This window comes from Magallana gigas, chromosome 7 (genome assembly GCF_963853765.1).
Source record: "Magallana gigas chromosome 7, xbMagGiga1.1, whole genome shotgun sequence".
Classification (NCBI taxonomy): Eukaryota; Metazoa; Mollusca; class Bivalvia; order Ostreida; family Ostreidae; genus Magallana; species Magallana gigas.
In genome coordinates this window covers 18941354-18957918 of record NC_088859.1, presented here as the reverse complement: position 1 = coordinate 18957918, position 16565 = coordinate 18941354, and the positions used below count along the sequence as shown (strand labels likewise).

The window sequence follows — 16565 nt, the reverse complement described above, 5'->3', positions numbered from 1 at the left end:
AAATTTGACTATAATTTTTATCACAGTCCTAAATAAGAATTTCAGATAATAGACTGTTTTGAAAAAAAAAAGTTGGAGAGGTCCCCTCCCTATTCAACTCCCCCGTTTTATGCACACATCATTTATTCATGCATGTATAGACGTTGAACACAATCTGTTCATTGTTTACAAATTAATGTTTAAGGTTTACTACTTATATGTCGTGGTATAAAAATGAAATTAAAAAACGTTAGTGTATGTATATTAATTTGCATATATAAACCAAAGTCGTCAGATCCAAAGTATATGCCCAATCGTTATAACTCGCCCTACACTTTCCGCCGTGATATTAATTAGTCAACCCGCGTTCTTGTGCACCCCGTTCTGGAAAGTTCTTTCCATAAAAATCGCATGAAATTGTTCCATAATGATTTTATTTAACTTCTTTGGTTTTAACCAAAGACGTCAATTCTAATGTAGCTGCCCGCGATGTATGATGAACTCCTGCACTTAAAATGTTTGTCATGGCGTTAATTAGTCAACCCGCGTTCTTAATTACCCCGTTCTGGAAAGTTCTATCCCATTTTCTTACCATTCGCAAGCGAATGAGTTCTATCCATGAAAACTAAAATCGCACATTCAAGCAACTAATTGCCTTATTTCATTAACTCAACATTTGTCGAATCTTAACTTCTATGTGTACTGTAAGTAAGTTTTCAGTAAATATATTAACTCATCACATAATCATTCAATATCAGTTCATTGTAAGTATATATTTTAATGCACACTCCAACTGACTTGGATCCGCTAAAGCGTGTCCACCACTTTACTCTCATTTTTGCTATTTTGGGCTGGTTCATCGAAAATCGAAGAAGGTTTTGAATTAATTATACAATAACTTCTTATCAAATAAAATTCATTTATAGCTTTCGGATATCATTTCACACGTGTTGAAATACCAAATGTGTAAGCAGTTACTTTGGTGCAGGCATTTTATAGTTGATTGGCAAATGTCTTAAATTATAAGTATAGATGTAAATATATTAACATGAATTCGTTTGGCAATATGTTTCTAAAGAAAATTAGTTTATGTTCAGGATACATTTAAGGAAATTCGTTATTTTATTGGATAGATCTGGTGCTTACCGGTTAGCCATCTGCACGACATGAACAAGTTTGGAAATATACGCGATTATATATTGATCAGTGATACGTTATTTTATAACACTGGACATGAAGTATGAAACAAACAGATATATGTACATGTATAATTTTATTTCATAAAGAGGTTGTGATCACTGTAAAAAAGGACATATATGCTAATTTTTCTGTACTGCAGTTTACTTTCAACCGTTAAACCCATATGAACCAACATAGAGGAAAACTTTTAAATTTTCACGAAGATAAAGCCCTTTAAATTCCACAATTGAAGTCGAATTACCAAGTTTAAAAAGTTAAACTTTTGAAAAATTGTAAGGAATTTAAAGCAAATTAAATTATATATTTAAAACTTATGACAGGTACAAGTATAAAGTTTACACGTATTTGATAAAAAAAAATGACCTTTTTTTAACTTTCTATGGGCAAGGCGCGGGGAATTATTTCAAATGCGTTTATGAATGAATTTTAAGGAATGATTAAATTGTTGTTATATATGACAAATCGAAATCCATGTAATCAAATTAAAGTTTATTTAAAACTTTATTATAATTTTTTTGGATTAAAAATAAATCAATTAAACAGTTTAATTCCGTTCGCTAATAATAATTAAATCGGATTTTCTAAACGATAAAACGCTTCTCCCACTGTTGCTTCATATTAATCTTCTCAAGTGAAAAGTTTCTGATTCTGATTTTAGATAATATTACGAAACATCTATATATATATATATATATATATATATATATATATATATATATATATATATATATATATATATATATATATATTGAAGCGTTTTCGTCAGTGTGAAAAATAATCTGTTGGAAATGAAACGACAATCTCCTTAATCATATTGTCATTTCTTTTTCAATACCTATTTAATTTTTTGCTTTATTAATGATATCATTTTTTATAACAGACATCATATAAAAATATATAATGCAAAAGGTAATAATACAACGAAAGAGAAAAAATATATATACAATACAAATGAAAACTTACACAGTATATCTAGTTTAGATAATTTACAATTAAACGGAAAAAAAAATTATTTTAAAAAATCATAGCGTTTAACAAATCACAGCAATGAGTTTAACAATATACAAGTATTGTGTTGGTAATCAAAAACCTTGCTAAAGCTAATGCCGTTGCTTGCATTATGTAGTTGTATAAATCGTACTGGCTTTATTTACATCAGCGTTAAATCTTTAAATTTTCGTATATAACATACAGCTGCTAAAACTTTGGGCCTAATTAAAGGACCGTCGTTATAAGAGAAAAAAAACATAGCTGTGTGCACATAATACAGAAACTTAAAACACATTTATTGGCGTTGCAAATGGTCAGAAAAGAGTTTGATTTTCTTGGTGTCTAGTTGCTTTCTTTCCAGGTACAGACCTTGTAATTTTCTCATGAAATCCTTAAATCCTAACCGTGCTTGAATCAATGTCTCCTCACTGTTCATAGCAAACATGTTGTACTTCGTTTTTTCTTTACCAAATACAGAAACAGGAAATATTTTACTAAGATGGGGATTTCCATGAAAAAAGTGCGGCAGATTTCCAGCTTTCAGACTTTGTCGCATAAATTCGATGAAGTATCCCATTGCCTCCGTTACACTTGTAAGTTTATTAGGCTTGTCATGTATCGTCAGAAACAGGATGCAGTAAAGACAAAAGTTTTTCAGATGGTAAGACTTTACTACACTACCTAATTGATTGTGTGAATTTGATGCAAGTTTTCGTAACTCTCCTTTTAGCAATCTGCAAGCCGTCATCACATAAAGTGCACTTGAATATTTCTGGACGATGTCAAACATGCACTTCTCATAACCACACGTTGAATTACGCCAAATGAGGTTTCCATCTTCTCTTAAAATAGCTGGATTCTTTTTATTGACCCACTTCATCACTCCGTATCGTTCACAAACGAAACCTTTTTGACTGAACATATATTCTGGATATTCGTCAATTGATAACAAAACACCAGGAACCAAATCAACTTCGAGGTTGACTTCACTAGAATGACCAATATCTTCTTGTCTTAGAAGCATGGCTCGCGAATGCAAAATTTTATTTAGGAAACCTCTTAGCCCATTCTGGCTTTTCCCTTTTATAGTTATTTTTAAGCTCGGGGAATTGACTTGTCGTACCAGTTTATACTCGTCTTTTGAATTTGCTGTCAATTTCTTCAACCGTTTATTAATTTCGTTCGTGGTTTGATCGAGAATAGAAGCAAACATTTTCTTCTGAAAATGGCTAGTGTTTATATATGCTTTTTCCTGTACATAAGAAACCAATCCGTATTTTTTCCACCACGATGGAAGCTTTTCAGGATCCTTTATCTCCATCTTGAAAAGTCCGGGTATAATACACCCATTATTGTCAACGACAGCATCAATTTTCATCTGAACATTTTCCAAATGAAATGGTAAAAGTAAATCAAATTCAAATGGATCACAGACCTTTAAACCCTCCCTCGAGCTTCCTTGTTTTCTAAGCGTTTTTCCAATATAAAGTCCAGGAAAACGTTTGTTTGCAGCTTCTCTCATCTCGCACACAACCATCTTTGAAAGCTCGTCTACAATTTTACAACTTATATTCCACTCATCTTCATTAATGTTTTTAAGTTTGTTCTCAAAGAATTCCTTTATTCTTTTGTCGTTGTCTCCAAAATGAAGGACGGGTTCTCTCCACTTTTCAATATATTCAATACAAAGAGGCTTTCTCCGTCTTTTTAGAATTTCTAGTATTGGATATCTGTATTTGTACAAGTTAATAATTAGTTTAACATTGATTACAATTTTATCTTTTATATATATATATAAAATTGCAAATTCGCAATTTTTACATATTCCCAAGTCTATGGTTTCTGATCCACTCCTCCTTTAACAGGAGAGAAGCGGATAAACACTCGTAACTCGATGATGTAGTTTTTATAAACTTCGACCGCTTTCGAACTTGGGATTCAAAGATCGAAAGCTTACATAGCAACAAACTGCACCAAAATAAGGTGAAACAGCATTAGAAAAAAACACACAAATGGAATAAGAAGTTAATTAATTCATACATCACTATAGGCGGCGGAAAGTGTAAAAAAAGTTGATGCAAAACTTATTTTTAAAAACATGCTAAAATACGAAGCAGACCATCTTAAAACAAAACCAACAGACATTGTTGTAAAATAAAGAGACACCGATGCGAAACACACGATCGCCGATGCAAAACCAACAGGTATGCACTGAGTAAACGCTAGATGCAAATCATGAAAATCCTAATCCGTTAGTAAACGCTAGATGGCGTGGTAAGAGGAATCAGGAGAAATCGAACCGTGAAGAATTTGTAACCTGGAGAAAACGTACTTTTGAATTACAGGGAACGTTTTTATGCTTGTTTCACCCAGGATTTTTTTCAGGGAGAAAGGAGGGGTCAGAAGAATATTTAGGTTTGCTAGCTGGGGTAGGGCAGTGGTGGTGGTGGGGGCCGAGCCATATATTTGGTAATTTTACTATCAAAATTGTTGATTATGTAATAATCATTGATAAACTTGAAAGATTTCAATATATATTTTCCCTTGGGGGCACCATATGTGTATATAGTTATTTAAGGAAAGCCTCGCTTTCAGTATAATTTTTAGCATCTGTAGTCATTGTAGTTTTGTTTGATAACATCTAATCTCAAGCTATCCTCTTCTGTATTGTTCAAATTAAGAGAAGGAATCATTCATATCAAACACAATCACAAATGATTAATCGAAATTCCATGAAAGTTATTATACAAAAAAAAATAGCGACAGATTCATTTGTCACATTGTACAATCAAACTATATCTTAGTGGTAAACGATTTTTTTTACTTGAAGATGAAATGATTCAATCCTTTAGAAAACAGGTCAGGTCAACCTTAACTATGTTTGCAAACAATATTAAATGGTGTTAAAAAAACAAGCTAGTACACGTGTGAAACGTACAAGATTACCTATAACAAGTTCTATTCGGTGTAAAATTTGTCATTTGCTTCATTCGGGTATATTTGATATATTCACTAGTTCTTTGTTAGAAGCAGCATTCTCTGTTGCTTCTTTGGATTTCTACAATGTGGAGAGTTTACGGTTTTAATGTCAATGAACGTCTATTGACACAAGATGTAACGTGCACTGAGAATTCTGTTGTTAATAATTTAAAACAAAAATTGATACTTTCAAAAGGAGTACCAATTCAGTTTTTCAAAACAAATACAAATTTGTGCCCAGTTACTGCTATACACAAATATTTGGATTTAAAAGCTAGAACATTTTCATGTGTACCAAATCCTTTGTTTGTTGCCAAAGAAGGTTCTGTCTTAACAAGGTTATATTTTGTAGACAAGTAAAAATTCCTTCTGTGCAAGTAAGGTTACAATCCTGACAATTTTAATGGTCATTCATTCAGAATAGAAGCAGCTTCTAAAGCTCAAGAAGCACGCATCAAAGATCATGTTATTAAAACATTAGGGAGATGGTCTTCAAATTGTTATAGAACATATACATGTATTTACAAATCATCAAAAGTGATTCAACAAGCCCAGAAACAATTGGCATCCACCTATTTCTAATGATTTAGGATCATGATAATGGACATTATATTATTCTGTAAATATTTGTAAACACGGCTTATGTTTACAGAAGTTCATTCCATCGCGCTTGTTTTTTAATGTATATAATTATCTTTAGTCATTAGTGTTCAATTTTATGACTGTCACAAAATATCACAATACATTTTGTAATTTTTTAAGGTGGTGGCAATATCAATTTACCTACACAAACTTTGGGGCTACAATCGTTTACAGTTTTCAAATTTAAACTTCAAACTCTTGTATTTGGCATTTTTGAATTTTCACCAATTTTCCCCCATGTTTTCTAAGGGGAAAATTTGTAATTATATTTAACTCTCTTTAGAGTGTTATTTTTGTCATCTTGTATCCATTGTATTTTGTTGAAATTTATGTCACCGGATTATAGGGTTTTCATTTCGGACATTTTTCATTTGCAAACATTTGTTCATCATAGCTGTAAATAGATGGTCGTTCCCAGTGTCCAATATTGAATATTTGAATAATTGTTGGAATAATAATAATAAATAAATATATTAATCTTAGACAACGTGTACGAACAGAAGAAATTCGAGTTGAAATCTGCACATTGTTCAAAGAAAATTTTGTGGACCCGCGTGAAAACGTTCTACTATCCCAATGATCCTTTGCGGTGCATAGCAACATGGTGGAACAGGAAGCGTTTCTAAGGAATATATGAATTGTAGATTATGTAATAATCATTGTTATATATTAAAATCGTTCAAGCTTATTTCCTTTGGAGCAACCTCTGTGTATAAGGTTATTTTTAGGCAAGCCTCGCTCTTAGTGTAATTTTCAGCGTCACTAGCCATTGTTGTTTTGTTTGATACCACCTTCGCCACTCACGCTAAATAATTGCCCATGTTGATTTTGCTATTTTTACTGTAGTTTAGTGTATTTTTGCATCTTAACTTTCAAAGTTTTGTCAATCATATAAAGCATCAAGTTACCCTCCTAGACATAATTATTGTAAAATTAAAGTTTTTTTAGGGGGGCAACACTAGTCCATTTTAATTTAATTTACTCCAAGAAATTGATGCTGAAATTATATCTGCAACAAATTTTTGACCTATATGGCATTATTTACAAAGGTCTTCAAACATTTGTGTTTAAATTTCGAGACATTAGAATACTGGTACCCAAAAACAAAAACACGCTATCGTCTTCTTGTAACGGGACTACATAGGGGTAAGTCCCATAAATAATCCGAGTTCGGAAGGATAAAAAGAATAACAAGAATTTCAGTATTTAAAGAGTTACATGATATTTTGCCTAAATAACAATTATGCAAAATAAAAGTAAAAGATATGAAACTATCATATAAAAATCAATAATGTGATAATTACTATTATGGTAGATAGAGATTTGGGCCGCAATGCGTCTACTTGATAATTAATAACATTGCCAATTGCTGCTGATTTAACAATTGCACATATTATACATGTATAACAATACTAAATCCCGTTCGGGTACTATAGGCCCATCACATGATTCTTATTATATTTTTCTTTTAATTCTCATAATGATAATGCAATAAATACTAATAGATTTTTTTAAACGATTACAGGTATAGTGTATCGATTGATTAATTAACAACTGGTTTAACTGCTCAGACGACACTTGTTTTATGTGTACTCAATTATTGCTGGCTCGTAGCATCGGAGGGATTGGGGGGGGGGGGAGGAAAGCGTGTTAAATAGTGTTAAATTAACATTAAACACCAAATTATCAAGGAGTTTTTCCCCACCTTTTATCCGGAGCATGAAAAACTGAAGTTGAAGTTATATGCATATAACATATTAGCATACCCCTCCCCCCCCAATGGATTAGGGTTTTCGTGATTTTCATTTAGCGTTTACTCAGGGCATGACTGTTGGTTTTGCATTAGTGAACGTTTGTTTTGCATCGCTGTCTGTTGATTTTGCAAAAGAGGCTGTTGGTTTTGTTTTAGGCTGATCTGTTTTGTATTTTAGCATGTTTTGCATTAACGTCTTTTTTACCATTTCTGCCGCCCATAAAACAGACTATTTTTGTTAAAACAACACTGATTTCTTGACATTGATAATTATAAAAATAATTGACCAAAAAGCAATATTAATATTATAAAAGGTCTTTTCTTTCAATTTAAATCCATTTTTTTTAAGTCGGACCTTAAGCACTCTTTAAAATTGTTCTGAACACTATAATTACAAATATTATGTACATTGTATCTACTTGTATAAAATGGTTACTGTTTATACATACACATACTTTGATCGTAAAATCCCTGTATAGTCTATTTGACACATTTCTTTTTCGTTTTCTTCACCGTGCATTGGCAGTCTGAAATCAGACAAAATTCAATTTTGTTTCAAAAATTTCCAAGGAATTTTGAAATCATTAACAGAATGCAAGTGTTAATATAATATATGTCTGCTAGTATAAAGGTGTCATTGAAAATTGTAAAGAAAATAAAAGTTGTCTTCGTGTGAATGGGGTGTAGGTTGGGAAAAGTAGATTTTAGTAACATGTAAATATTTTAAGTGCTCTGAACCCCTCCTTCAAGTGCATTTTAGTCTAAGAACCAGCCAAAACTGAATTTAACTTCATGTAAATACGAAGTTAAAAGTCAAATCCATGAGATAGTATCATTACTATTGGTCTATTTAGGCTGACTTCAAACAGACATTAAGGCGACGAAAAAACAATGCTATATTTTTAGCCCAATAGCTGAAAAGAGATTTTGATTTCGAAAGTATAGACACATGTCTTCCGAAAACAGTAATACGACATTGCACCATGGTGTTAAACTCGGTATGCCTATAACACAACAACTTATGACAAAATAGAAAAGTTTCAATGGTGAAATTTATGGAACAGTGGTGCAAAACAATCGTAAATGCAAATGTTTTAAAGACTTTTTAAAAGATTATCGCAACATACTAATTTCATTGCAATTTTTTTAGTGACTCAACTTGTTAAATTACTTTTAAATGCAACAACAAATTAAATACTTAAAAAAGTGAAATTTAAATATTTTGAAAATTAACACCAATTTGGCAAAAAAATTCCAAAAAAAATAGATATATGTATAAAAAAAACCCAGTTACTTGGACTGTTAGTATTACATACCTATTTGTATATAAACGTACGACGACAACTATCATGAAAATTGATAAGATGAATCCAAGTATAAACCATCTTGGATCAGTATTCGTCGTGATGTAAATATAGTATTCACAAACAATCCTTATGGTCGCATCAAGTGCAGAAGAATCTTGAATGAGAAAAATAAACCACCATTTATTAAAATAACAACCAAAGAATATTCTTGGTTCTCAAGAATAAAGCAAGACAGCATTTACCAAAATAATAAATTAATTCTAAAAAAGACAAAATAGTATAAATTTTTTTATAATCATCGTGTTAATAAAGAAATCAGTCAAGCGAAAGATTTTCCTATTGACAGCAATTTCTGTTTGTTGTGGAGTCTGAAAATTGAAACCATAACGTTTTGTTGCATTCAAGTTAAAACTAAAACCAAATTGGTTTGAATAGAAATCATATCGACAGCTAATACTTACAAATATACCACGAACCAGTTGAAGTCTAAATCAAAACAGATATATTCTTACGTTCAGGAATTCATGAAAATTTAAAAAGAATGATTATAGAATTCACCATAGCAACGGAATCACATTGCTGCCCTTAAGCAACCACTCCCCTCATTAAATTCGTTAAATATATGTTAAAAGAAATATGACAAAAACCAGTATGATACTATGACAAAACGGAAAGATCACAAAATCTATGACCAAAGAAATAATAAAAGAAAAATAAACAAAGCCACAGACTTAATATTAATTAAGGATGTTGTTTACTCAGGGTTTGAGTTCTCAAATCTGGATTGTTAAAACGTTTAATTTCATGAGTAAAATTTGTTTTAAATACAAAAAGTATTTATGAAATGAATTATCATTGACATAACAATCGATCTTTTTACTAAATTATGGAATTAGGGTCTGACAAAGTTTGACTTTTAGCAAAACAGAGGAAATTCGGACTAAATTTTTCGGATTTTGTTTTCCACTGAAATATTTTTGGTAGTACTGTAATATTTAAAGTTAAGATTTTATTTGTTAGTCAACATAATTTTGCATATTTTTTGTTGGTTTTATCTTGCTTTTTCTTATAGATAATCATATGGAAAACAATACAAAAATATTGAAAAATGCCTAAAAATGATATAAGACACCATATCTCAAAATTTTGATCATTGACCTCATATAAATTTTATGCCAGCAGAGAAAGGTCAATATACTTAGTTTAATACTATAAATGTTTTAGCTTTATCATCATTCAGTTTTTTGTTATATTGAATCAAAAATGTGTAGTAATTTGAAAACTGATAGAGGAAATTCGGACTAGAATATCTATAAAAATTGTGAATGAAACTTTATGCTTTGTATCTATTTAATGTCACTACCATTCATAATCTGTATTTCATTTGTTTAAGAGTTAAGCATTTTGTATTATTTTAACAATTAAGAAAATCTCAATCTTAGTGTAAAATTTTTATGGATTTTTCATAAATTTTCAAAAATTATTCAATGGCCATTAACTAAAAAAGTAGGTCATTGACCTACTTTTTCGAAAGTGAAGAATAACACTACTATGTAAGGTCTATAACACACAATAGTTGGTTTTTCATTATCATCAGTGGATTTTGTTTTCATTCTGAGTAAACGTCATCCTTAAGAAGAACAAATGCATTTAAAAAAAAGGTAAAGTCAAACACTTTAAAAATATAGTTTGTAGTTTTCTTTTTATACCAACAGTCGAAGATTAATTAATGTGTTAGAGGTACAAAGGTGTTCTTACCCATTTTCAGATTTTCCAATAGTTGACAAAACTCTCTTGTATGGAATATTTAAACTTTCTGTGTCACTTCACCCTCTTCAAAAAATATTTAGGTTAACGTATAATATATTTTCAAATGGAAGTTAAAGAAAACAATTAGATTTGAAAAAGCTGCTAAGGACATTTTTTAAAAGAATAAATCATCAATTTAGAAAAAAATATTTAACATAGAAGGGTCATCATCAGTCTTAAACGGGGACCAACGCTTTTTAAAATGAAGTTGACGATCGATATTTACGCTTGACAATACTTGTAATTCGTACATGGTGTTAAATTTTAAAGACACCTGTAATCTTATTGACATAGTAAATTGTGACCCTGTTTTGCTTTTTAAAGTTTAGTGTCGTTAAATGGCACCAGAGTGGAGATGAATGTGTTTCCACGAAAAGAAAGAGAAAGCTGAGATACAACGGTATAATCGTAGGATACATTGAAATCTGTGATCGGTAATGAACAGAGAAGTTACATTAATTCAATGTCAGTGCGTTTTTTGTAATATTCATTACTCATATGCATTGATTTCGAAAATGATTACCTGTCGCCATGGAGCAACCTCAGAGAGATATTCTGCAGTAATCGATCGGCTTATTGTATGGAAAATCAATAATGATTAAAAATAGATTGTTTTAACTATCCTAAAAAAAATAGCTTGGCACAATCCCATGTGAACTTTCTTGCATTTTGATGGCATTCGGATAAAAATCATGTCGATTATGATTTAGAAAACAAAAGACGTTTTCTTTTTTTAGCCTGTATTAATCTGAAATAAGTTAAACCATGTATGCATGTACATGTATATTGAGATTCTGTTAAAAATGGAAAGGTGAAGTAAAATATAGTTCAAACGAAAGGTGGTTGCATGTAAGTCCACTTGAGTGAGATTTTCTTTTATTTCAGAGTATGGATGGTTTAATGTTAAACGTTAAACATTTCCTTATCTCTCTTACATTAAACTGAGCTCTCCAGAATTATGTAAGTACATTGGATATGATTTAATAATCAATTATTATTCAACATGAAATGCATCATCTGTGCTTTATTAAATATATAGCACCATTCGAATTCTCTGCTACAAGAACTTACCTTTGGAAAGAATTTTACTGAACTTGAACAATATGTTTTGTATTCTTATTAAGTTTTTTTCTGAGTAATACGTTCGAAGACTGATTTAAGTTCATAGAGGGTGTATACTTAACGGACAATTGGAAATTCGGTAGTTCGTGGTGCGGCTCTGTCAGTGGCTAATCCGTCTTCCCATAAATCAAAGTTATCGTTACTTAAAGAGTTATCTTTCTCTTATAGCAGGTATGCATCACTTCCGATAAGTAATCACTGCGAGACAAATACGATATTTAACTACTACTACAACAACATTTGATGACATTTAAAATACCAAACAGAAAACATTAAAATTTATATATTAAAGAAGATGGGTGAATAAGGAGAGTAAAATGTCTATATATGGACAGATTAGATATTTTGAAATTGAAATATTCACAAATCTGATAGTTTTTTTTAATAATTGAAAACAATGTATATTTAACATAGCATCGATTTGTACATGTAACTCTTAAATATATTAAATACTTAAAAATAGGTTGATTCAAACTGGAGTATGCGTATCAAAACCTCCAAATAGTGTTCTTTTCTTGATTTACATTGTCTTTTCTTTTATAGAGTGGGTCTGAGCCTCATATTTTTATCATTGTCTAAATAAGGTTCGATGGAAATCAAACCGATTTCAATCACCAAGTCGTGGAGAGATGACCCACTATACTTTAAAAAAGGCCTTTGTTGTGCCTAAAATGGCGAAGTGGTTAGAGAACTAGACATTAGAGAACCAGATTGTTAAGGTTATGGATCCGCCAAAATTTAAGAATTTATTTATTTTCTTTCTTTGTTAAAATATTCAAATCTGATATAGTTAGAAAATGTCCTTTTGTGAACTTGCATTATTACATTACCAAATATATTTAATTGAAATCAACATTATTTTGAAATTCTATTTTACGACTAAAGCAAATTGGCATATGCACTATTATTCCCCCATTTTTTTTTTAAAATAAAACGTCAGCAAGAATGCACAAAATGCGTATGATTACTCTACCAATGGATAACATGTATATATACATATTGTCTATAAAACGGTTAACATCGCGAATAAAAGACATTCGGATTCTTATTTTTGGGACAATTCCTTCTTTCATCTATTCCTGAGCTAATGACTGGTGGAGTAGTGACCGCAGAGAAGATTCATACAATTGGATATAATTTATCCAATTTAAGAACTCCGTTAACTGATCAAATATGTAACTAACTCTACTAAATCGCTCATTTTATTTATGAATTAGTATACAACTTAAGACAGAAACATTTGACAAAGCCATCTTACTCCTAAAACATGCTTATTTTAATATTCACTTTGTAACAGTTTATAAATGACGTATAGGTCCGCTGGACCAGGTGTATTGCGATATCTGTAAAATGAATTTTGTAATTATTATGTATAACACATGTCATTTTAATAAACTATTTAGTATTACTACTACCCTATGCATAACCAATTCAAGCGGCCTTTCGGTGAGACCTGGTGTTTTCAAGAACTAATGTTACTTGTATATCTATTAAGATGAACTTTTTATGAATGCATATATCTTACTACACACATCAAATAATTTCCTATAGCAATTATTCTATTCCAATTAAGTGCACCAATCCTACTGTATTTCTAGACTGCAATTGCAATCACGCGTCACTCAAATCAATGTCCAAGACAATTTGGTTTGTTTACACGAGCAAATTCCGGATGAGTGACTTGTAAAGTGATACGTGTAAGTGATGGTTTGTGTTACGTGAAATCTCCCATTTGACAAAAGCTCGTAAATTTCTTCTTATTTCCATTGTAAAAATCATAAGTAAATTGTATAATTTTTTTAATCACCGTGTCGCTTTTATGGATGTATTCTCAACAGATTAAAAACAAGCTTGCCAACCACTTTCCAGTACTATCGGTTCTTTCATTTATGTATCAGGTGAGCATAGCGTGTAATTTTATCTTTAAATATATTTTGTATACATGTATCTTGCTATGAGTGATGTGTGCAGGTTTTTATGGATGGTCTTTGCAATGTATAATACATGTATTTGATTGTCTGTATCAAAAGCACAGAAATAAAGCAATATTATAAAAGTCATATATTTAAATAATTGAAAATCACATCGCTCACATCATTATCGCAACACAAAGATATTCATATCTAATCCAACACAAGCTTTATAGTTGTTTTCAAGAGAGTGTATGTACTATCTGCAACGACTCGATTTTGTTAGCAGTAGATTAAGCGTATGTGTAATCCATCTCTTTAACTGTTGTATCATTTCTTTCCTAATGCCATCTTTTTATCATTTGTTTCATTAATGATTTCAGCAAGAATTTTAAATATAAATGAAAAAAAGGAAATAAAACTGTTTATAATTAAAATAGACATTATAAAATACAAGTAGAAATTTACACAGGACATTTAAAGATCAATATTATACAATTTTAAAAATTTGTTTCAAAAATATTACAAACAACGTTTAACATGTAACAGCAATGTTTCCAACAAAATACAAGTATGATGTGTAATTGATAATTAAAACCTTACTTAACTGAATGCCATTACTATTGTGTAGTTCATAAATAGTATTGTTATCATATACATAAGACTTGCAACATCTTAACTTACTCTTTACATTGAATGACGGTATAAACATAATACAGAAACGCAAAAACACTTTTATTGACGTTGTAAGAGTTGAGTAAAGAGTTTGATTTTCATGTAGTCTAACTGTTTCCTTTCAAGGTATAGACCGTGTAATATCCGCTTGAGGTCCTGAAATCCTAGCTGTGCATGAATAAATGTCTCCGCACTGTTTATAGCAAACATGTTGTACGTCGTTTTTTCGTTACCAAATGCGCAGCCAGGAAAAATGTTATGAAGATACGTATTACCTTGGAAAAAGTAAGGCAGGTATTTAGCTTCAAGACTTATTCTAAGAATTCGATGAAGTATCCCGTTGCCTCCCTTACACTGGAAAGGGTATTTTGCTCCGAAGGTATTGTCAAAATTATGATACAATAAAGACAAAGGTTTTTCAGATGGTAAGATTTTAGTACACTTCGAAGTTGATTGTTTGCATTTGATGCAACTTTTCGTAATGCCCATTTTAGCAATGGACATGCTGTCATGACATAAAGTTGACTTGAATTTCTCTGAGCGATGTCAAATATGCACTTCTCATAACCACAGGATGAACTACGCCAAATGAGATCTCCATCTTGTTTTGGAATATGTTTATCCTTTTTATTGACCCTCTTCATTACTCCGTATCGTTCACAATAAAAGGAACTTTTCTGACTGAGCGTATTATTTGGAAATTCGTCAATTGATAACAAAATACCAGGAACTAAGTCGATTTCGAGAGCTATTTGATTATAAACAGCAATCTTTTTTGGCCCTCCAAACAAGACTTCCAAATGCCTAATACATGTAATATTTTTTAAGCTTTGTAACCCATTTCCGCTTTGCATTTGAATAGTGATTCTTAAGCTAGGAGAAATGACACTCCGCAGCACAGCATACTTGTCGTTTGTATCTTTAGTCAATGTTTTCAATAGTTTAATTATTCCTTCTCTAGTTTGATCGAGAAGAGAAGCAAACACCTTTTTATGAAAATTACTTGTGTTTATGTATGCCTTTTCCTGTTCATAAGAGAGCAACTCGCATTTTCTCCACCATGATGGAAGCTTGTCAGGATCTATTATCTCCTTCTTGAAAAGACCAGGTATAATACATCCATTATTGTCAAAGACGACATCATTGTTCGTTTTAACATTTTCCAAAAGAAAAGGCAAAAGTACATCAAATTCCAATGCATCACAGACCTTTAAACCCTCCCTCGAGCTTCCTTGTTTTCTAAGCGTTTTTCTTATTGCAAGTCCAGGAAACCGTCTGAATGCTGCTTTTCTCATCTCGCACACGACGATCTTTAAAATACTGTCTACAATTTCACAACTCACATCCCAGTCACCTTGATCAATGTCGATATGTTCGTATCTGAAAAAATCTCTTATTCTTTTGTCTTTATCTCCAAATTGAAAGACGGGTTTTCTCCATTCTTCAAAATTTTCTATTCTTTTGTCTTTGATATTAACGACAAGTTTTCTCCATCTGTTGAGATATAAGGGTAGTTCCCCATTATCCCAAATTGTTGATTAACATTTTTATCCTTTATCGTATAGGCCAGTTAAATTTTCAATGTTGATGAGAGTACATCATACTCTAAATAGAATCTCTGTTTATAAGTTCAAGTTCGACAATTTTACATGTTCCATAGTCTAGGGTTACTGATCCACTTGTATACTTTGAGGAGATATGCGAATACAACAACCCTAGACTTGAGAAGATGCACTTTCACTGAAAGTCTCCAATTCTCCAAAATCGGAGGATTTCAAAAACATCAACTGAATGCAAGCATTAAAAGAATGCATCCCTGCTAGTATAACGTTGCCATTAAAAAAATGTTGGGAAAAAAGACGATTGTTAGATGGGTAATGGGTGTAGTTTGAGAACAATAGATTTCATCTACGGGTAAGTTATATAATCTGTTTTACATAGATAAGTTTTGGGATTTCTGTAAAGTATGTTCGAGTCTGAGAACTGAGAACCAGCCAAAGTTGAAATATATCAAATATGCAAGTAAATCGGTATAAATCATGGGAAAATTAAACGGCACTCTAACTCTTGTTCTAAGACTGACGCAAAACAGTCTTAAAGAGAGAACAAACCATAATGATGTCAGGTATATGTATAGCCTAAAAGCTTAAAGGAGATAAATTTCGAAAGTGCCACATAGGTCTTACATAAACCCTATTT

General features: G+C 31.2%; 1 protein-coding gene across 1 annotated transcript; it reads right to left on the bottom strand.

Annotated features, from left to right (window-relative positions):
- Nucleotides 1-2174: 2174 nt before the first annotated feature.
- Nucleotides 2175-11038, bottom strand: LOC136270105 (uncharacterized). The gene is made up of 4 exons (XM_066066590.1): nucleotides 10609-11038; nucleotides 8860-9004; nucleotides 7999-8070; nucleotides 2175-3899 (listed from the first exon to the last, which is right to left on the bottom strand). Exons 1-4 carry the CDS (start codon nucleotides 10610-10612, stop codon nucleotides 2465-2467), a joined length of 1656 nt encoding a protein of 551 aa, XP_065922662.1. The 5' UTR covers nucleotides 10613-11038; the 3' UTR covers nucleotides 2175-2464.
- Nucleotides 11039-16565: the final 5527 nt, after the last annotated feature.